Genomic DNA, 22,794 nt, shown 5'->3' on the forward strand with positions numbered 1-22,794 from the left:
CGACTTGGCAAGGTTTCAGGAGTTCCTCAGAGTGCTCAATTCCCACTACTCAACAGTTTCCCCAATCGTGGTCAGCAGTTCCTCTCTGCTGCGAGAACAGCAGCAGCAGGTGATGCCCTGGCTCCCCTTCATTTTCCTTTGCAACAACCTCTTTGAGGTGAAGTGAAAATGTTATTTTGTTTATTCATGTATTTGTATTTTTAGGGTATTTTGCATTTGTTAGATAGTATGCAGAGTAGCGCAGACAGGAAATGAGGGGAGAGAGGTGGGGTATGAAAATGCAACAACAGTCCCTGAACCAGGGACACTGCGATTTATGTAGTCAGCATCTTAAACCCCTAGGCCACCAGGACACCCCAAGTTAAGAAATCTATTGCTTACATTTTAACTTAGTACTGTATTAGTTTAGTACTCTGTTTAATACTGAGTTTTGTGTATCAGGGGACTTCACACTGGCTGGAGCCACCTAGTGTTTGTGTTGCATCTAACACACATGAAATACATATACAGTAGGAGTCATGAAGGGTCGCGCTGTTGTAAAGTAATATCAAGTCTCACTTTGTTTGCTTGTGTCTGTTCACTGTTCAACAGGGAGGTCAAAGGTCACGGGGGCTTGTTAGTGGTCTCATGATGTACTAATGCTGACAAGCCATCACACAAACTAAAAATCTTTGTAATTACTGGAATAAGAGTAGCACCTCTGTAGTTTCATGCATAGAGACATTTATTTAGTCATAGTCAGATGGAGCTTCATCACTCCACTTCATTCTCCTCCTCATCTCAGAATTACAAGGAGGGGCGAGGGGCAGCATACTCGGCCATGTTGGGGAGTCCGTACACCACGCAGCAGCTCAGGGCGCTGCGGGAGATCTCCATGTCACGGACATCAGACCACTCACCAGCTTCGACATCAAAGCACTCGATGTCAAGGGTGGTGGTGAAGCCATTGAAGCCCCCGACCACAAAGAGGCGGTCATCGATCACTGCGATGCCGAAGTTACTGCGGGGGTTCAGCATGGAGGGCACAGCGTGCCAGGTATCGGTGTGAGGGTTGTAGGCCTCAGCAGTACGCAGACGGCTGGTTCCATTGAAACCGCCAACCTATGAGAGAAAAGGTGACTATGAAGTCAAGTCTTTTTTGTCTCATTTTATATTCAGCACCCTTGTAGGGAAGAGCACCTCAGTGTGTGCATATAAAGTTATGTAGTATTTAAGGTAAAAAAAAAAAAAGAAGAAGGGAGCTGATACAAACATTTTTGAGTAAAAGTTAATTGTTAATATTTTCTGGCAATATGTGTTTAAATTTGACAACATTCCAGCCAGAATATTACAAGAATTTTATGTTTTGCACAAAATTGTATCGAATGCAGTGTGGAGTCTAACATAGGCCTACAAATTGTAGACAATAGGACACTGAAACTGTCCATTGAAACCCAGACAAAAATAGGTCCTCTTGAGGTTGCAAAGTTTTAAAGACACACTGCATCTATTCAGTGCTTACTGTATATAAGGCAGCAACTAACAATTATCTTAATTATTGAGTAGTCTACTGATTATTTTCTCATTTAATAGTTTAGTCTATGAAATATCAGAAAATAGTTAATAATGCCCATTACAGTTTCCCAAAGCACAACTTGACAAATTCAAATTCTTTGTTTGATCCGATCAACGCTCCAAAACCCAAAGATATTCAATTTACTGTCATGGAAAACACAGAAAAGCAGCAAACCATCACACTTGAGAAGCTGGAAAAAGTGTAATTTTTACTTGGAAAAATTAATCAATTATTGTAATCAGTTTCAGCTTTGACTGTATTAGTTACATTACATCAGTACATTATTACCTTCAATGTAAAAGTTTTTAGTGACGAACCTCCATCATATCAGAGGTGCGCAATGCTGACTTGATTTGTAATGAAAGGTCAATATTGTCAAACTAATATATCAGTCTTAGCCCTATTTGAAACCTTTGCTAACAACATCTTTTCATGCCTCTTGTGTCTTAGAGTGTTTCTGTGTTATGTGAGTATCAGCAGTGTTCAGTGTGCTTACTGCAAAGACATGGTCTGCATAGGCGATGACCCCAATTCCACTGCGCCTGTTGCCCATAGAGGCAATCAGGGACCACTGGTCGGTCTCTGGGTTGTAACATTCAGCCGTTGAGAGGCACTCGGTCCCATTGAAGCCACCACAAATGTACACCTGGAGAGAATTAAGGAGGTAATCTTTTGAAGACTTCCACTGAAGACAAGTATTCAAAAACATGAACCTGGTGTCTGGCACAAAAATGGGATTTCTAGACTTATTTCCACACCTTTGGGCAGCAAACTAGCCAGTTACAGCCGATAGAAAAAAGAGGCAACACTGCATAATGTGATGCTAAATACTGGATGAATAATGCTGCCTTGAAAATTTTTAGCCTTCAAAGTTGAAATGTTTTGCGATGATGATTGCTTATTGGTAGCACCATCTAAATAATCTAGTGAGGTTTGTTCACTTTAACTTTCTGTTTTTCTTTAGTTAAGCTCAAATGTTCAAAGAGACAGACTAGCAATATGCAACTTCTGTGGTCTCCCTGCCCTAACACAAACCTATCCGTTGGTTATTCCTAGCTGCTCTTTAGCTCCACCCACCTTCCCATGGAGGATTGTGCAACTGGCGTCACTCCTCTGCTCGTGCATGGGCGCAATTAAAGTCCACTGGTTGGTACTGGGCAGATAGCGCTCTGCAGTTTCGAGTCGATCATGTCCATCATAACCTCCCATGGCGTATATGTACCCGTCCATCACAGTTACGCTGACATAGCAGCGGCTTGAATGCATTGGCGCCACCTCCTGCCAGATGTGTGTGACCAGGTCAAACCTGTGCACAGTGCTGAACTGTTCAACACTGTCAAAGCCACCGACACAGTAAAGTGATCCATTGAGGAAAGCAGCACCATGGTAGGCCCGGGGAGCCTCCACATTGTTGTTAGTTACATTAACCCAGCGGTCAGCACGGACATCGTACGCCTCGATGCCATTGGTGGAACTGCCACCACTCCATCCTCCAACAGCTAACAGGATGGCAGGGGGCAGTCGTGGGCGGGCCAAAGAGTTACAGAAAACAGAGTCAGAGTACCTCCGTGTTCGGAGGTCAAGCATAGCCTCCAAGGTCTTGAGGAGAATTGGTCGACACTCTTCACTTGCCTTCACCAGTTCGTTTTCTGATACGCTGTCTATGATGTATTCTGGACTCATCAAAGCCAGTCTGACCTACACCGAGACACGAGGACAGAAGTTGGAATTAAATTGTCTAAAATAGAGCCTAACTGATACTTCGGCAGGGCTGATATTATCAGCCGATTTTAGCTTATCACATATATCGTATCAGCATATACTTTAAGTAACAAGAAATTACTGTACAGAAATGCAAACATATGTTTAAGGTTTAAAAACAGTGTTGCAAGTACATAGTTTGTCCACTTGAGAGCACTGACAACTTTTTTTAACTGAAATGATGTTGTTGATGTTGCTGCTCAGTAATATTTATTTTAAAAATACTTAAACTACTTACTTTTGTGAAATAATTTAAAGGATCATTATCAGAAATATTTGTTTGTTATGTGTTGGCCAATATATAGTTATTGGATTTTTTTATCAGCCTGAAAAAATCCAGTATCTTTCTGGCTCTAGTCTGAAAAGATTTGTTAGATGAGGTAGATTATTTGGAAATACATTATATTATAATATTCTTTACATTGTTCACCTGGAGGCTGTATGCACACTATTTACTGTAATTCATGAATTTAACCTAACGATTTTCAGGGCTGTAGAACTTGAGCCCTGTGTCCAAACTACTTTACTGATGTTTTGTATTGTGTTGCCATTTATACTTTTAACTCAGATTCAGACAAATCAAAAGTTAATGTAGTGGCGACTGATTAATTGTTCATCCCTCGCTTACATTTGACAAAAGCAGAGAGATGTATTCTCTGCGTTCCTCAGATGCATGGGCAATCCAGCGAAGGATGGCCTCAAACACCGTTGTTTCCTTTTTCACATTGAGTTGATCATTCTCAATGATTTTAACAAGTTCCTCCAGAGAGAGCAGTAGGAACTCTTCTGAGGTGGCAGCAACCTCCTCAAAGTGATTCAGCATGAAGATGAAGGCCTTGTGTTTCAGTTCAGGGTTGTAGTAGACGTCTGTGAACCACCAGATGCCGATGCAGTTCTGTGGGGCAAGCTGCTCCTCCAGGAAGTCACTGCAGGCTTGTATGATGCCCTTTACATTGAATCGGTCTGCTGCTATAAAAAGCTCTTGTATATTGTCTTGTGTCACAGGAACAAAGCCTGTGTAGGCAAACTCAATGATGAGCTTCATCATGTCAGGTGACACATTGGGAATGTCAAAGACCCGACTGTCTGGGGTTGACCAGTGGGTAAAGAGGGCTCTGTGGGCCAGGAAGGAAGCAAAACATGGGATTGAAAATCAAGTGCTCCACATTTTCCCTTCATACTTACACTTCACAAATTAATAAAATAAATATAAACCCTGTTTTGCACTTTTCAGAACAGATGTGACCAAGTTAAAAGGAAATGCAACAGAAAACAAGTGCAAATACATTAAAGCTGCATCCAGCCACTGCACAGTCTGACTTATTTTTAAATCAACTTAAGTTCCCAAAAAAGATGTTAGTAATCTGAAAATTGCATTTAATGAGTAATGCACAAATTGGACCTCCAAATATTAATCAATGCTAATAGTGTTTGTTGAGTGTACCAGTAACACATAGTCAATATTTATTTTCGCATGGATATTGGAAATCCAGTATTTACAATCACAAATGCAACTCAGAGGATAATACTGATGTCATTTGAAACTATTTGTAAATCAGTGCATAAATGTCACATCAAATTACATCATCATATTACAGTACACTGTACACAAAAAGACTGGCAGTAAAAATCATCACCTGAGATGATTCTTTTCTTTTTTCTACTTTTGAATAAGTGTTTAAGATCAGCATTGTATCTGTGAATTAGCAGCTATGCAAAACAAGGCCACATCTATAATTCTTTCCTGTGGAATCCCCTAAACACAACCCACTATAGTAAAACTTTATCTACCCATACTAATGTACATTAAAGAAATAGTCATAACAGGGTAATGGCACATAGATTAACTTTTTTTTTGTCCTTGGATCACACAACTTTGTTCCACCAACTTGTTTCTCTATGAATCAATGTCACTCATTAATATTGGGCTGTGTTGCAGTCCACTCAATTTTCTGCTTATTCGAAGAGTGTAAATCCAGTAGCATCCCCCTGTTAACACCCAATAACCAGCTCACCTGAAGTAGGAGCTGTAGTTACAAAGGATGACCTTATGCGCATGAAATTCAACGTTGTCCACTTTGATCACCGCGTCACAAAGCTGTTGTTCCAGACGGAGCTCATTACACACTGAGCTATTTTGATTCATCTTTGCTCTTCAGTATGTGAACTTGTATTCTTTATATCTTAGGTGCAGGTTTCTCTCCTGACTCTCAACAAGGGTCTCTAGTTGTGTGTGAGAATTGTGTCCACTCACACAGGTCATGACAGGATTCTAGAATGGATCATTATGACATCACAAAATCTTTTCATAAACAGTACCCACCATTCCAATGACAAGTTCTTTAGCAAAAAGTTAATCTATGTTCCATTCCCCTGTTATGACTATTCCTTTAATGTACATTAGTATGGGTAGATAACGTTTTACTATAATGGGTTGTGTTGAGGGGATTCCACAGGCTGATTTCTCAAATTCGATGAAAGAATTATAGATGTGGCCTTGTTTTGTATAGCTGCTAATTCAGAAATACAATGCTGATCTTAAACACTTGTTAAAAAGTATAAGAACCCTAACACCTATATATAACATATTATAAGTTTGCCTGAAGCCATTTCACAGGAATGTGTGGATTTATGTCCTCTTCACACCTTTATTTCCTGTTCCACATTTGGCCAGGGTGCTGCAAACTTTCACCAGTAAAATGAGGAATTGAGAAATTGTGCTATTAATTTATGTATGAGTAATTAAAACTAAATAAATAGTTGATAAAAATCAAAAATCATCTACAAATAGGGAAATGAAAAGAAGACAAGGATTCAACTCACATTCTTCCCACTTAGTTCCCTGCATGCAGCCCAGTTCTGTAACAATCATACAAATACATTCACTGTAATTAAGTTCAAGGCACTTTTCTATTTAAAGCCTTTATTTTATTAGCTTATTTAACTTGTGCCCAGTTTCAAGACAATATGTTCCAAAAAGAGATTGTGTTTTAAAATCCTTGTGTACTTGTGATGTCAGTGGTCTTGTTAAGGCGGAGAAATTATTAGGTGGAGGGTAAACCCTGATGGGAAATCACTTTTAGAGCTCCAAAATGGCTTAGGCCCAACTTGTGAGAGGATGACTTTCAGAAAAGTTCATTGACAGGCTGTGACCCCGTTTTATGTCCCAAAAGTCTCCTGAGTGCAACAGTTAGAGAAATGTCAGCATGCTGTTGTATACTAAGAGCATGGTGAGATTGCGTTGGATTAAAACCTATTTATTTAACCACTTCTACCCTACATCATCCACTGGTTGGTCCATAATTACAAATTAATGTTAGCCAGTTCGTCTAGGTAAAAATGCTTACTCATTTTTTAAATTTATTCTTGTGTTGGTCCCAAATTATCCACATTTTCTGAGAATGTAAAACCCAGCTACAGTGAAATGTGTATAAAGTGATAGGATAGCTGGAATTTCTTTACAAGGTAATGGTGTAACTATAAATAGATGATGTTTGAATCTGTCAGTCTATGCATCATGTACAGTAGCTGCTGGTAACAAGTAGATAAAGTATACAGTGGTGTGAAAAAGTGTTTGCTCCCTTCCTGATTTCTTATTTTTTTGCATGTTTGTCACACTTAAATGTTTCAGATCATCAAACTAATTTAAATATTAAAATTCTTCCTGACCTGAATCCTATTGAGATGCTGTGGCATGACCTTAAAAAGGCAGTTCATGCTTGAAAACCCTCCAATGTGGCTGAATTACAACAATTCTGCAAAGATGAGTGGGCCAAAATCCCTCCACAGCGCTGTAAAAGACTCATTGCAAGTTATCGCAAACACTTGATTGCAGTTGTTGCTGCTAAGGGTGGCCCAACCAGTTATTAGGTTTAGGGGGCAATCACTATTTCACACAAGGCCATGTAGGTTTGATTTTGTTTTCCCTTAATAATAACAACCTTCATTTAAAAACTGCATTTTGTGTTTACTTGTGTTATCTTTGACTAATATTTAAATTTGTTAGATGATCTGAAACATTTAAGTGTGACAAACGTGCAAAAATAAGAAATCAGGAAGGGGCCAAACACTTTTTCACACCACTGTATATGTGACTGTCATCTAGTTTGGAAAAATGTTTTTGACTTTGAAGTTTCTTTAAAATCAGAATTTGAGGAGAATATCAGGTTTTACAGTTTTATTTTTTCATTTACATACTGTGTATAATTCATAGAACTGTACTGTTACCCTGTCTGCATATCAAATGACCCCATGTGGTGACCCAATCCCATGGTTTAGAAACTCTTATGTTATAGGACGGTGTTGTCCCTCATTCGTCCAGGAGTGTTCCATCGAAGAAAAGGTTTCAGTCGTAGTCATCTGGACACTGTTTTCAGAATCAAGACGTTTCGGCTCCCATCCGGAAGTCATTCTCAATTGTGAAAATGGTCTGAGAACTCAGAAATTTAAGCTACTCTGTGTTGCTTAGGCCCTGCCCTCAGGGAGGAGTCTTCCTGAGTGTCTGCTGTTTACCCTGCCTAGTTTCACCTGAAACTGACCCTTCTTTTGTTTCCATGATGGCCCAGTAATCAGGCCTATTGTTTTCTGGCTGCAACTCCCTCATCACTGTTAAGTACCTGATTAGCATATGATTGGCTTGACCATGGTGTTAATACACTGTAGTAAACGACTGGCAAGTTAAATCTCAGACCACCATTTCTGTTTAAAGAAGGGTTTTCTTTTTTCACAAAAATGGCTTCTTTGACTCCTCTTTCAAACCAACTCTTCTCTCTACTTAGAATCTTCACCTCACTGTCTTCAAATGTGTGGTTTGTAGCTTTTAGATGCAAACGCACGGCGCTCTGCAATCCAGAGTTAGCGTGTCGTCTGTGCTGATAAAGTCTTTTGTGAAGTGGCTGTTTAGTCTCACCTAATCTTAAAGTGATCACTTGCGAACAATTGTAATCAGTGATCACTCTTAGAATTGTTATTATATTAATGTATGATTTCATACTGTATAATAGTATTTTATGGGCAGTGTGTGTTTAACTAAAGAACGTTACGTGGCCTTGAGGGTCAAAACAACCACATTTCAGAAAACATTTTGAGAAATGTTGTGTTCTATTTTTAGACAAAAAACTTACAAGCAACACATTTAACAGTGTGGGTTTTTGTTGTCTGATTTCTGTGAGTATATTTACCTTATATTGATTTCATGCAAAATACACATAGCATTTGTTCAAATGGTTCCAGTTTATTGGCATCCACTGAATCACTTTCATTACAGAAAAACACTACCCCTACTGGTAGAGTCCTGGCAGTACAGTATGATTCTGCAGAGAGAAACATACCACACAGCAAGTAAGTAAGAAAAGATCTAACTAATTTCTACAGTGAAGCACACCTGGGTCAAAATGTTGCTGAAATCCTTCCTGGCATACAGTGGTTGTATTGAACACTTTTTGTATTTTTCATTAATTTACCGTTGAGTTGTATTTCAGTCAAGACTGAACCAAATAATGGGTGAAAATTCCTCCGCTCTCTGTTCTTTAGGCTTCAACATTTAACATCCACGCCACAGCAAGTTTATCTGACATTAAGGGTAATTTTAACGCACCAAAAACAGACCCAAATATCTGTTTTGTGACCGCACCAATGACTAATGATTACATCCACACCTTTGTTTTAACAAACACTATTAAAGTGGTTTTGATTTATTATTATGATATTTTTACCTGCTGTTTGAAATATTTTGTGGTTCCAGACTGCCAGGACACACCAATCAATCTCAGAGTTTACTGAAAAGGATTTGCAGCAGCATTTCTCGCCCGAGTTTGTGGCATCAGCAGGGAAGTTACAGCAACTGTAATCTTCTTTAACTTTAGAAAACACTCCAGCAGGAGGAGCCATGATCTAAGTAAACATCCCTGACCTTTTATCATAAAACGTCTCAAATAAAATTTTTCTTTCTGTATACACAGACAACTGAAAATCGAATATTTGCTAAACAAATGATACATATTGTTCTGGCCTTGACAGAGAACTGTTCACGAAACAATGACAAACTTTTGTACCAAAAATGATTTTGGGAATAACTCACACTTCCGGACCTTAATATCTCAATTAAGGAATTTGTAATGTGGTTTGTCGCCTCATTTTAAAAAAAGAAACCTGAGAAAGGGACTGCAGAGGTGAATCTGTTGCTGCTACTTTTTAGTAAAATATTTCATCACTGGATGTCTACACACAGGTAGGATTGAGCAATATGAATAAATTATTACTCATCATTTTAATATTGTGGGAATTTAATATTGTGAATCACTGAACACAACTTTCTTAAATACTTGAGAATGTAGCTTAAAAGTCCATTTCACATTACATCTAATGTAATGAATGTAACTGGACAACCTATACTGATTTTTTTTTTTTACCAAAACACGTTATAGAACAATATCAGAAAAAGGTCTTCATCTGATCAACTTATCTTGTCTTTATTTCCATATTTCCCACCTCTACACACTAAAACTCAATGATTTTTAACACTTTTCTTTAGTTTTTTCTCACCTTTTTTTGCCCTCTAAGAAAGTTTCGTATTTTTGGAGTTTTGGGGCTTCATACTTTTTTTTTTTTTTCATACAACTAAAGACCAGGCGGTTTATTGGAAAGCAAACTTTGTTTTGAATTGTTTCCTCAAACTTCCAGGATTTGTTTAAAAAAAAAAAAACTCAAGTGTGTCTAGTACACACTTATGAACATAATTAGCCTTTCCATATTTCAAGCATCTGTCCAAATTAAAGCGTGAAAACGAACGGGCACTTTGAATTGCAAAGTTTTAGTTTGTAAATGAGAAACGCTTGCAAACAGGGACACAAAAACCAGAGCATGTCTACTGACTTTAAACTACGAGGATGATACTGTCCCACACACTGTCTCTATAAAGTGTTACTGAAATGAGTGGGCTGAGTCACAGCTGTTTGACCATGAGCGTACATGAAGCAACCAAAAAGCAATGTACACTGAACCCAATCTAATATCTTCTGTAATTGTACAAACACATCAAAACCATCTATCTGACTGTGTCAATAAAAAGCCCCCCCAACTGAAAAATAAAACTATAATGGTACATTCTCTTCACAGTGTAGTCACAACCTCTGAGCATTGTGAGAGCAAACGGCCCACCTTTTGCATGCTGAATCCAAAATATACCACACAGAAAGACACTTTGATTGACACATCCTGACAACCAACATTTGTGTCTGTCTAAGCTTTGCTTCTTTACCCCACCCCTCCTCCCAGATCACTGACACTTCCAGCATTAAAAAAATAATAAAAACAAACGGGAAACAAACTCGTTCCAAGCTGGTGGAGTGGAATCCTTGTCGATCGAGCAAGTGCTGGAAAAATCCAGGCTGACAGAGTCTCTGTTCTCCTCTGCAGAGCGTTTTGATTTCACCAAACCTTCCTTCTACTATCGCTTCCTCCCTCTTGTCCTGCAGGTTTGACCACATGTGTCCTCTGGCTGGAGACACAGCTAGAAGTATTTTGTGAATCAAAGGTGGCGCTGGGTTTGGGTAGGGAGGGGAATGGGGGTAGTGTGTCTGGGCAAAGACCTCTCAGTCGGTGGAGAAGAGGTCTCCGGCCGAGGGGAGCGGGGCCAGACCCCCGGTCACGTTGGGCAGGAGGGAGAGGTCAGGGAGACTCTGGATGTGGGACTTAAGCTCTTTCCTAACCTGGGTCACCCTCGCCAATTTCTGCTTATACTCCTGCAGAGGACAAGATGACACAGCACAGGTATGAATTAAAAATGATTCATTATTTACAAACTACAGTTATCACGAAATTCCTTCAAAATGTCTTGTATCTACAGCTTTCTGGCATGTTGGCAAATGTCAGTAGTATTCACTCATTTCAAAGGCAAAGTATGTGCGAACTACGTACACCTGGTCAAAGGTGAACCAGGAGGTCAGTCTGCGTCTGTGATGGTTGTTTACAACATACAGTTTTTGGTTAGGATTTTTACCATTCGCCTGATTGAGTGGTCGTGTTTCTTGCCCTGTCTGACTTTTATTTAGTGATGTTGGCATGTTTCCAGATGTAAGCGATTAAAGGTGAGTACATCGATATTACCAAAAGGAATTATGGCCCAAACTACAAAAATATTAAATAGACCTAAGTTGTAATAAACCAGAGTCAGGTTGACTGTTCACCTGTCTTTCCATTATTTTCTTGTCCTCTATGCTAATGCTGGCTCAGCCAAGGTGCTATCAGAACCAAAATTCTGGCCGATCTAAGGTAAAAGCTGTTGGATTTACAGTTTGTCATGGTGAGTGTCGAACAGTTCTGACTTTTATGTTCAAGTAAAAGCTGCATGTGGATTGCACAATCCATTTTGTATCACATGTCCAGATTTCAAAAAGGCAAAAATTTGACTACATTCAGATCTTCAGCTGTTTTAATTACAGGTTGCCTGTCTGGTTAATCAGCTTCCATTAAAGCATTAACAACTCCCAAAGACTTTTAATGCTTGTTATAACAGAAAAGAAGTAAGTTTTTCTTACTGCAAAAATGTAGACATTAATGACTTTGGCTCTATTATATTCATTAAAAAGTGACTTAACGCTCATTAATTAGTGAAGGAGAAACTTTAACTTTGTCTCAGTTCTCAGCATGCTGTTTGTGTATGTAGTGTGGTGCCTTGCCTCTAGTTTCTTCTCTCTCTCCATGAGCGCCTCCCTTTGGCTGCTGATGTATTCAGTCAGCATGCGAGCCAGCTGCCTTCGGTCCTCCAGCTCTGCAGCCAGTCGGCCGTTGTACTCCGCCAGCAGCAAACAGGCTTCATCCACCGTTTTTGACAGCTTGTCTGCTGCCTCCTTGTCTAGATTGATGCCAAAGTGGGTTGTTAAGGTTACACAATATGACATGTATTTTTAGTTTCTTTATGTCATGACTGTCAGGCATGACTTTAAACCCTTTAATCTCTTTTAAAGCCCTTTTTTTCTGTGCATTCACTCAATTCGTTTTTTACTATAGTATATTTTATTATTTTTCTTTTTAGTGTATTTTGTCCTATATTGGCCAACATGTATTGTTTTATAACCTGTGTATATAAAAGTTCTATACAAATAAAAGTATTATAATGTGGACACAATGCACATTTTAACATCATGTACAGGATAGACCTGACTAAACTTAGTGACAGTAAGAAGCTGTAACACCTGACCAACAATTGTAACTTGTTTACTTTTAACACTGTATGTATCATTTTATTATTTTTTCTTCACTGCTCATCTTATTTGACTTTCTATTGTATGTGTGTGCATTTTCTTTAGAATTTTTCCCATAGCTGAATCATATTACTTGTGTTATTGCAATCTCCTATAAGATTTTCCATGCTGAAGAAATATCTATATAAAATAGTCCAAGAAAAGTAATCTCTGATCAAGCTGAGCTCTCAGGTCTTACCAGTGATTTTCTCTAGCAGAGAAACGTCCTGGACTTCCTGGGGCAGCGAGGCAATCTTCTGACGAACTGCTGCGTCACCTGATGCAGCGTTCTCCAAGTCCTGTAGGGCCTTTACCAGCTCCTCTGTCTGAAAGTGTTTGTCAGAGTGTGTTTAAATGGAATAGAGTGAGAAAGTTAAGAGGAGTCAATGAGAAAGGGAAAAATGATCAGGGAAGAGAACATATGACAGAAAAAACAGTGGGAGAATAAGAGAGATGTAGGGTGAGGAATGACAGCAAGGAGAACATAAGAGTGAAATATGAGAGAAATAAGCAACATTTTAAAATTAACTGTGAGGAAGGATTTTTTTCTGCATTTTGTGCCCTTCGGGTGCAATGTTGGCTTCCTACCAGTTGAGTTGCAGAGGTGTCTGTGTTGCAAGGGGAGGTGTGGCTTCTGTAGTCATCGTCTTCATCGTCTTCCTCTTCCTGGATCTTCTGATAGCTTCGTTTCACAGCCTTCTTCTCTTCTGCAGTCAAGTTTAGAGACCACAGAACAGAAGAAACACCCATATATTATCAATATCACTAAAGTATGTTGTTAAACTTACATATTATACTATAGATGAGACACCAGCATAAAAAAATGACCTCTTCACAATACCAACAATATTCACCTTTTTTTAAATTATTTTTTTGAATGTTAAATAGAAATTCCAAATAGAAGTTAACTTTTAGGTTATTTTGAAATAAATTCTGAAAGTTTGTCAGAAGCAAAGTTATAGTAAAACGGCAGCTACTTTTAAATTAAGTAATCAAAACTCTCAATTCCACCTCTGACAAAAGGGAAAAGTTAGTACTCTCAAAGTGTCCTTCAATATGTAAACTAACACCATTACAGTTTCTAGGATTCTTCTGCTAAAATGTGCGATATGGATCAGTAGAAAAGGTTTAAAGAAACAAATACTAGGGGTGAGCAGATCGATACCTTAAATATCAGTACTACTGACTACCGATAGCTTATCAATGATGTATTTACTTAATAAATCATGACATACTTCTCTCCCCTACATATTACATTAGATGTTTTTAATAATAAAAAGTATTGGTATCAATATCAGTGATCCTGGCGCTTACTTGGTATCGGATGAAAATCAAATTTTGTGGTATCGCTCACCAATAACAAATACTGTATATATTCATGTACGGGCGTAACAAACTAATTATTTAACAGTCGTCTAACCTGAAGGCCTTGGGCTGTTAGAGTCTTCTATGGCCAGTTTGAGCTGCTGAATGAAGTCGCCTCTGTAGAGGCTTCTCTCCTTCCAGATGTTCAACAGTCTCTCCATGTGCTTTTTACAGCTCTCATCTGCTTCACTGCAGGGAGACAAGGGAACAGTAGAGTACAGTAGAAGAAGAGAGGATTAATTGAAAAGATCATTTTTACACCTCAAAACAGCAAAAACAAAAAGCATATTCCCCCAAACAACTTGTGCGCCCCTGTGTTTTGTTGCCAGACAATTGCACTGTGGGACCAAATATTTATTATTATTATTTCCTGTTCCTGTTTTTCTGATAAAGTTCTAGATGTTATAGCCTATTTTTGAGCTGAATTTCAGTTTGAGAGACATCTGAAACCTATAAACAAATTAGTTTGGTTTGGTGGTCCAACAAACATTAATGGGGTTCTGACTTGGATGGGGCAAAGGGATCAAGATCAAATTTTAATTTTGGGGTAAATTCCATCTTTAAATATTATCCCCATTAGTAATTTCTTTTCAGAAAACAGGAAACAAAAAGGAAAAAAAAATACAACAAACTTAATCTGTAGAAGCAGGTTTCAATGTAGGACCACATTTAGGTACTGAACTATTTCTCAAAAAGCTTCTGGCAGTAAAGCCAGCCACCCATCTACACACACACACACACACACACACACACACACACACACACACACACACACGTTGGCCCGCTTACAAACACAAACACTTATTACACAGCCCATTATTTGTAGCTGTCTGAGACCATACAGTGGTCACATCACATCTACCTGGCAACATGGGAGCAGGCATCGACGAGGACAGACTCAAAGTCTTTGGTGAACTCTGGTCCCTTCTTCTTGCTGTTCTGGATGACATCGTTGGCCAGATACAGGAATGTCAGCTTCCTGTTGCTTTTAGCTAGAGGACACATAAATCATATTTTTTTAAGATTCAAAAAGATAATATTACTCTTACATGATATATCATCAATTTGCGATTGCCCTAAATGAGTTAGCAAATAAGTTGAATTTATTATTGTACCTACTTTTCTTCAACATACCTGTCTATTCTACTTCATTAACTAATTCCCCACATTTACCAGTATATTTTGTCATTGTAGCCATAGTCATAGTGGAGTGACAGGTTTTTTGAGAGGAAGTCATGCCTCTTTATTTAAAAAGCAACAGGTTTTGTATGTGTACTCCATCCTAATCTAGCAAGGTTCAAGACCTCTGAATCGCCGCCTATCTCAGATTTGTTCAGCCATTCAAACAGAATACACCATCAATAAAATCAAGACACAACGTATGTGTTGTGTTTTGTGATGCCTTTTTCCTTTAGTAGTTTCAGTAATAATGAATATTTTGGCATCCTCCTTTTTCAAGTACTATATAAAAATACCATTACCATGTAAGTATGATTTTACCACACCGTACCAAACATTTTCTGGTCACAGCTTCTCAAATGTTAGGATTTGATTGCTTTTCTGGACACCTTACTTGTGATAGGCATTTATTAATATTTTTGGAAATGTGTAACTTCTGAAAATTTTTGGACGTTTTCTCTCCCTTGGATAAGTTAAACATTTGAAAGCTTAACACATAAAGACACTGCACAACAAGAAAAGTTTGTCTTATCACATTCAGGTTTGAAAACAGCAAATCTATACCAATTTCAACCTGTTACAAATGAATAAGTCTACTAACAGTTATTCTGGTAGTTATTCCGTTAACTACAATCTAACAGATATCCTATATGCCACATTGACACCTTAACGTCATCTATGAAGTTTCACGTTGTGTTGCACAAAATCAACAACATATATTAATATGCTTTGCAGCAACAGTCAGCACTCACAGCTCTCACCTTTTTTCAGCTCTCTGTGCCACACTTTGACGATGAGGGCCGAGTGTTTGCGGTGGTGGATGATCCACAGAGACAGAGTCTGGACGCTCTGCTGCGAGCTGCTCAGCTCCGTCAGCTTCTTCTCCAGGGCCGACTCAGAGAAGGACGACATGCCGGTATAAGTGTGTGTATCCCCTGTAACCCGACTGACCCCGACCCGCTCTAAAGCGACTGAGCTCCGACCTAGTTTGGAGAAACTCACACTGTCATCAAAACTGAAGTTGTGTCGCTAACTTACAGAGATGCGGCATCAAAATGCCTCCTGCTGCCCGCTCCACCTAACGTTATGATTCTAACGTTATATTACCTCTTTATCTAACGGAATTATTGACAAAATTTTACGTTACTGAACAAACCTGCAAGGTCTGAGCTCGTTTATCATCTGCTGTTTCTTCACTGTCTGTAGTGTTTGTTTACAGCCACAGCTAACGTTAGCTAGCCAGGCTAAGCAGCCATCTGCAGACCAGTGCAGCCCTGAGCTAAGCCTGCGCTTTAACCGGAGTTTAAATCCACCAAGCCTCTGTAATATTCGCGTAGAATATGTCTTCAGTACGCCAACGGATGAAGCAAAACTGCTAAAGAGTTACGGTGAAACTCACAGTTTGCCTTTGCTTGTCTAACTAGCCAGAAGATTCCTTCGAAAAAATGGCAGCTTGCACTTTCACCTCGACATGTGCGTCGCACAGTAGTGACGCAAACAGAGCCAGACATCCCTTTATCCCAAGTTTGTATCTCTGGAGACCGGAGACTTGGAGAGGGCGGGGTAACTGTCAATCATTTTTTAATTTGGCCAATCAGAGGTGTACAATCCACTGTCAGTCAAACACTTTTTAATTCAGCGACTTCACGTCACAGTATTATAAGGGGGGCACACAAACAACTCACGCTTCATCCATCATTTGCTTTGTACCGACAACTTGTCAACTAGCTAGCGCTAGCTAAAGCTGTCTGTTGATACTTTGATCCTTTGACTAGAGCTGAAAAGTTCTAGTCATTGATCTAAACATTGAGAAACGAAGTAAGTTTGTTTCTTTGTGTCGACCCCCCCTCCCCACCTTGTAGTATGAGAACGATGATTAGCAGAATAGAAAAGTGACAACTGGTTCAGGCGGTGTTTTGGTAAAATTAGTTTTTGATTGACAGAGGGTTGTACGCCTCTGATTGGCCCAATTAAAAAAATATTGACAGTTACCCCTCCCATTCAAAGTCTCCGGTCTGCAGAGATACCCTACTCCTTTATCCAGGGATGAAAATAGAAAACCCACTCTTACATATAAGAGTATTTTTTTATGTTGTCAATAAATGCACATTCTGTAACACTGAGCCAGACTCAGTTCTCAACTTGTTTTATGATTGTCCCCCATCAAGTAAATTTTGGATACATATACAGATATATTTTCAATAAAACTAGGAATTCTGTTACAATTGTGGGGAAAGACCATACAACATAACATTAACTCCTTGTGTTTTATTGTAATGTTATATTCATAATGGGCAAATTTCACATACACAGAGCAAAATATTGGAACATTATATTGTAATATTTATATAATATATAATATTAAGACTAACCACAAAAAACATGCGTACATTACTGTAATGTGAAAAGTTGTTTGGAGAGTCCCATCATTCATCATACAGTGAATGCTTCTTCTTCTTTTCCTTTCAGCTGTTGCCTTTCAGGGGTCACCACAGCGAATCATGTGCCTCCATCTAACCCTGTCCTCTGCATCCTCTTCACTCACACCAATTAACTTCATGTCCTCTCTCACTACATCCATAAATCTCCTCTTTGGTCTTCCTCTAGACCTCCTGCCTGGCAGCTCCAACCTCAGCATCCTTCTACCAATATATTCACAGTCTCTCCTCTGAACATGTCCAAACCACCTCAATCTGGCCTCTCTGACTTTATCTCCGAAACATCTAACATGAGCTGTCCCTCTGATGTACTCATTCCTGATCCTGTCCTTCCTCGTCACTCCCAAAGAGAACCTCAACATCTTAAGCTCTGCTACCTCCAGCTCTGCCTCTTGTCTTTTCTTCAGTGCCACTGTCTCTAAGCTGTATAACATCGCTTCTTCACCTCTGCTCCCTGTAACCTCACCGTTCCACCTGGGTCCCTCTCATTGACACACATGTATTCTGTCTTACTGCGGCTAAGCTTCATTCCTCTTTTTTCCAGAGCAGACCTCCATCTCTCTAGATTTTCCTCCACCTGCTCTCACTACAAATCACAATGTCATCCGCAAACATCATAGTCCATGGAGATTCCTGTCTAACCTCATCTGTCAGCCTGTCCATCACCAGAGCAAACAAGAAGGGGCTCAGAGCCGATCCTTGATGCAAACCCACCTCCACCTTGAACTCCTCTGTCACACCTACAGCACACCTCACCACGGTCTTACAGCTCTCATACTTGTCCTGCACCACTCTAACATACTTCTCTGCCACTCCAGACTTCCTCATACAATACCACAGCTCCTCTCTCGGCACCCTGTCATATGCTTTCTCTAAATCTACTAAGACACAATGCAACTCCCTATGACCTTCTCTGTACTTCTCCATCAGCATCCTCAAAGCAAATACTGCATCTGTTGTACTCTTTCTAGGCATGAAACCATATTGCTGTTCACAAATGCTCACCTCTGCCCTTAGCCTAGCTTCCACTACTCTTTCCCACAACTTCATTGTATGGCTCATCAGCTTTATTCCTCTGTAGTTGCCACAGCTCTGCACATCTCCCTTGTTCTTAAAAATTGGCACCAGTACACTTCTCCTCCATTCCTCGGGCATCCTCTCACTCTCCAAGATCTTGTTAAACAAACTAGTCAGAAACTCTACTGCCACCTTTCCTAGACACTTCCATACCTCCACAGGTATGTCATCAGGACCAGCTGCCTTTCCTTTCCACCTCTTCAACATCCTCCTCACTTCACTCTTGCTAATCTTTGCTACTACCTGCTCCACACCAGTCACTTCTTCTACTCTTCGTTCCCTTTCATTTTCCTCATTCATCAACTCTTCAAAGTACTCCTTCCATCTTCCCATCACACTCCTGGCACCTGTCAATACATTTCCATCCTTATTTTTAATCACCCTAACCTGCTGCACATCCTTCCCATCTCTATCTCTTTGTCTGGCCAACCTGTACAAATCCACCTCTTCCTCTTTAGTGTCCAACCTAGCATACAAGTCCTCATATGCTCTTTGTTTGGCCTTTGCCACCTCTACCTTCACCTTACGCTGCATCTCCCTGTACTCCTGTCTACTCTCTTCAGTTCTCTCAGTGTCCCACTTCTTCTTAGCTAACCTCTTTCTCTGTATACACTCCTGCACTTCCTCGTTCCACCACCAAGTCTCCTTGTCCGCTTTCCTCTTTTCAGATGACACACCGAGTATCCTCCTACCTGTCTCCCTGATCACAGTAGCTGTAGTGGTCCAGTCATCTGGGAGCACTTCCTGACCACCCAGAGTCTGTCTCAGCTCCTCCCTGAAAACTACACGACATTCTTCCTTTTTCAACTTCCACCACTTCGTCCTCTGCTCTGCCTTTGTCCTCTTCATCTTCCTCACCACCAGAGTCATTCTACACACTACCATCCTGTGTTGTCTGGCTACACTCTCCCCTCTCCTCTCTTTCAGATTACAACGTCTACACAAGATGTAGTCCACCTGAGTGCTTCTACCTCCGCTCTTATATGTCACTCTATGTTCCTGCCTCTTCTGGAAGAAAGTGTTCACTATAGCCATTTCCATCCTCTTTGCAAAGTCTACCACCATCTGTCCTTCTGCGTTCCTGTCCTGAAGTGCAAACCTGCACCTGAGGTGATGAGAATGTGAAATCACCTCTGTTCCCTTCACCTACATGCCCATTGAAATCTGCACCAATCACCACTCTCTCACCTCTGGGGGTGCTCTGCATCACTTCATCTAACTCATTCCAGATTTTCTCCTTCTCTTCTAACTCACATCCTACCTGTGGGGCATAACCACTCACAACATTGAACATCACCCCTTCAATTTCCAGCTTCAGACTCATCAACCTGTCTGATACTCTTTTCACCTCTAGAACATTCCTCACAAACTCCTCTTTCAGGATAACTCCTACTCCATTTCTCTTCCTATCTGACCCATGGTAGAACAACTTGAACCCTGCTCCTAAGCTTCTAGCCTTGCTACCTTTTCCACCTGGTCTCCACACAGTATGTCCACCTTCCTTCTCTGCATCATGTCATTCAACTCTCTAGCCTTCCCTGTCATAGTACCAACATTCAAAGTCCCTACTGTCAGTTCTACATTCTTAGCTTTCCTCTTCTCTCTCTGCCTACGAACACACCTTCCTCCTCTCCTTCTTCGTCTTTGACCAACAGTAGTCCAATTTCCACCGGTACCCTGTAGGTCAACAGCACCGGTGGCGGTCGTTGTTAACCCGGGCCCCGACCGATCCGGTACGGAAGTCATTGTCACGATTCTCATTTTTAATTTGGCATGTGTTTTACGTTGGATGCCCTTCCTGACCACTGCATTTATCCAGACTTGGGACTGGCTCAAGAAGACACTGGCTTGTGCCCTCTTGCGGTTGCATTAGTAGCTGAATGCTGTAATGTTATATTTAATAAACAAAGTAATTAATTGATTATCCATCCATCCATTTTCTACCGCTTGGTCCCGTTAGGGGTCGCGGGTGACTGGAGTGACTTTGGGCCTTAGGCAGGGTAGACCCTGGACAGTGGCCAACTCGTCGCAGGGCTAACACAGACACAGACAAGGACAGACAACCATTCACTCTCACATTCATTCAATACGGGCAATTTAGAGTTATCAATTAACCTACACATGCATGTCTTTGGACGGTGGGAGGAAGCCGGAGAACCCGGAGAGAACCCACGGTAACACGGGGAGGACATGCAGACTCCACCCAGAGAGATTGTGTGATGTTGGTCTGGTCCGGGAATCGATCCCACGAACCCACGATCTCCTTATTGGGAGGCAGGAGCTTTAGCCGCTCTGCCACCGTGCACCCTTTAATTGATTATTTAGTTGAAATTATTAGTTCTAACTTCTAAAAACAATGATGATAAATTGGTACGATAACTTGATTGATGGACCTGAAACTGCGATGCATTTATTCTTTTGCTGCTCTCAGATTGTGAAGTTGAGGAGAGACTGTCAGCAACACATTGAGACTGCCCATATGAGCTTTGACCCTAATCCAACATATTGTAGAAATATTGTAAATTATAAAGGCACTTTAATCTAAATATGACTCCTTGATTCACTCTCTTAATAAATAATAGTGCCTGACAGTTGGGGGACTAAGAAATCTTATGCTATTTGAGTTACATAAAGACATTTGTTTAGTTATTTATCCTGAAACAGGAACATATTTATATATGAGCCTGATTTTCTGTTTGTATGTAAGTGGTAAATTAGATTGACAAAAATAATAAATAAATAATAATAATCACATCACAATAAACACATCACATTTCAACCATGAACAATCTTAAGATCAACACAAGAGCAGACGAGCATGGGAATTCAATCAAAATAGAGAAGGAGAAAAAGCATCAAAAACAAGCACAGGATCTGCATTTTTAAAAGGATCCTTGTGGAATTGAAGAAAAGTTGGTCAGACTATAGAAACCTAATCTCTATGGCAAATGTTGCATTGCATTTCAATGCAATGCAACATGGACATAACAGGAAAAACACAGGTGTAAATAATAATATTAATAATGGCTGCATTTCACTTAGATGTCCCAGGGCCATGGTATTGTGCATGCTGATGCACTGACATGGCTTACTGGAACAATTCAATGGAGAGGAGCCATCATTAATGTTAGTAGGTTGTGCCTTTCCTGCCATGAAAAGTCTAAATGTCTTCTCTGAAAAAGGTCATCTGTGGAATTTGTAAGAATCCTCTTTGAATTTGCTGTGATTGTACTAATGCTATGATTGGCTTTACTGACAAATAAACTGTCTACCTACAAAATGATTGAAATCATAAAATACAATCCAAGAATTGAATTCTCAGGGGGAAAAACAAATCTGAATGACAAAATAACAGCCATTGCTGATGCTATTCTTTTGTATTGATGGGTCGTATATTGAACTCTTCTGTATGTAGATCTCAATGGTGTGAACTATGATTTTTCTAACTTTGTTATTTGGGGATTTTTAAACCAATCACTGTTACATACTACTAATTCACTGTTTTCACTGTTATTACTTTGTTACTCATAAGAAAGATGTGTAGTTAATCTGACACAGTTGTTTTAAGCATAAATTAAATCAGCTGCCTGACATTATTTGTTTTCACACATAATATTTTCACTCTTCAATCTTTGTGTTTGTACAGACATGGGAGTTTACATGTCCATTTGCCTCCATAATACTGCGGTTGACAAAATGCCCAATATTCCTGTCAAAACAATGGGTTTGTGTCCTGGACGCAGGTGAGTATCAGGCAAATTGTATGTCAGTACAACAGGTGTGTTTAACAAAATGAGCCTCAAATATCAACCAAAATGCAAATTCAGCCGCTCCTGCACAAGCCTTTTTCATGATGGACATTTTAACAAAGCAGCAAAAGCGCAGGTATAACTAATAACATTAAGTGTGTGAAATTGGGAAATAAAAGGTTCATACTCAATTAAATGTCCTAGAAAGGTATAAACTGTGTGTGATGTTTAATTATTATGGTGTCTGACTTTTTCTCTCATTATTTGCTTTCTCTTAAAGATGACAGGCAAGAATAAAAAACATACATGGATTAATTGACTGCAGGTGTGAGACAAGATAACTGACTTGGAATATTGTGCACCAAGGGTATCAAATTTGGAGGGACATCTTTTTAAATAGGTCCCAAGCTAAACATAAGATATTAATG

The 22,794-nt window shown here is 39.7% G+C and overlaps 2 protein-coding genes across 4 annotated transcripts; both read right to left on the reverse strand.

Moving 5' to 3' along the window:
- Positions 1-706: 706 nt before the first annotated feature.
- On the reverse strand, positions 707-6,916 carry LOC122882741 (kelch-like protein 10). Its single transcript, XM_044210449.1, has 5 exons — positions 5,332-6,916; positions 3,945-4,431; positions 2,633-3,253; positions 2,052-2,201; positions 707-1,101 (listed from the first exon to the last, which is right to left on the reverse strand). The coding sequence occupies exons 1-5, from the start codon at positions 5,460-5,462 to the stop codon at positions 787-789; spliced, it is 1,704 nt and encodes a 567-aa protein (XP_044066384.1). The 5' UTR covers positions 5,463-6,916; the 3' UTR covers positions 707-786.
- Positions 6,917-8,529: 1,613 nt separating this feature from the next.
- Positions 8,530-16,604, reverse strand: rprd1b (regulation of nuclear pre-mRNA domain containing 1B). 3 transcript variants are annotated; one of them, XM_044210452.1, is made up of 8 exons: positions 16,259-16,604; positions 15,864-16,085; positions 14,786-14,915; positions 13,979-14,112; positions 13,147-13,265; positions 12,758-12,884; positions 11,995-12,170; positions 8,530-11,058 (listed from the first exon to the last, which is right to left on the reverse strand). In XM_044210452.1, the coding sequence occupies exons 2-8, from the start codon at positions 16,012-16,014 to the stop codon at positions 10,909-10,911; spliced, it is 987 nt and encodes a 328-aa protein (XP_044066387.1). In that variant the 5' UTR covers positions 16,015-16,085; positions 16,259-16,604; the 3' UTR covers positions 8,530-10,908. The 3 variants fall into 3 exon arrangements, with proteins under 3 accessions (XP_044066387.1, XP_044066385.1, XP_044066386.1); XM_044210450.1 differs by having other exon boundaries at positions 16,502-16,601; XM_044210451.1 differs by having other exon boundaries at positions 15,864-16,604.
- Between the last annotated feature and the right edge of the window lie 6,190 nt (positions 16,605-22,794).

Source organism: Siniperca chuatsi, linkage group LG10 (genome assembly GCF_020085105.1).
Source record: "Siniperca chuatsi isolate FFG_IHB_CAS linkage group LG10, ASM2008510v1, whole genome shotgun sequence".
NCBI lineage: Eukaryota > Metazoa > Chordata > Actinopteri > Centrarchiformes > Sinipercidae > Siniperca > Siniperca chuatsi.

Excerpts from the sequence above, each read along its gene's own strand:
- LOC122882741 (XM_044210449.1), bottom strand. The coding sequence starts at position 5,462 with ATGAATCAAAATAGCTCAGTGTGTAATGAGCTCCGTCTGGAACAACAG. Across the intron at positions 4,432-5,331 it reads AACTACAGCTCCTACTTCAG|AGCCCTCTTTACCCACTGGT; the intron begins GTGAGCTGGTTA and ends CCTGGCCCACAG. Across the intron at positions 2,202-2,632 it reads GCACAATCCTCCATGGGAAG|GTGTACATTTGTGGTGGCTT; the intron begins GTGGGTGGAGCT and ends AATTCTCTCCAG.
- rprd1b (XM_044210452.1), bottom strand. The coding sequence starts at position 16,014 with ATGTCGTCCTTCTCTGAGTCGGCCCTGGAGAAGAAGCTGACGGAGCTG. Across the intron at positions 13,266-13,978 it reads TAACAGCCCAAGGCCTTCAG|AAGAGAAGAAGGCTGTGAAA; the intron begins GTTAGACGACTG and ends ACTTGACTGCAG. Across the intron at positions 11,059-11,994 it reads AGAGAGAGAAGAAACTAGAG|GAGTATAAGCAGAAATTGGC; the intron begins GCAAGGCACCAC and ends TGTCCTCTGCAG.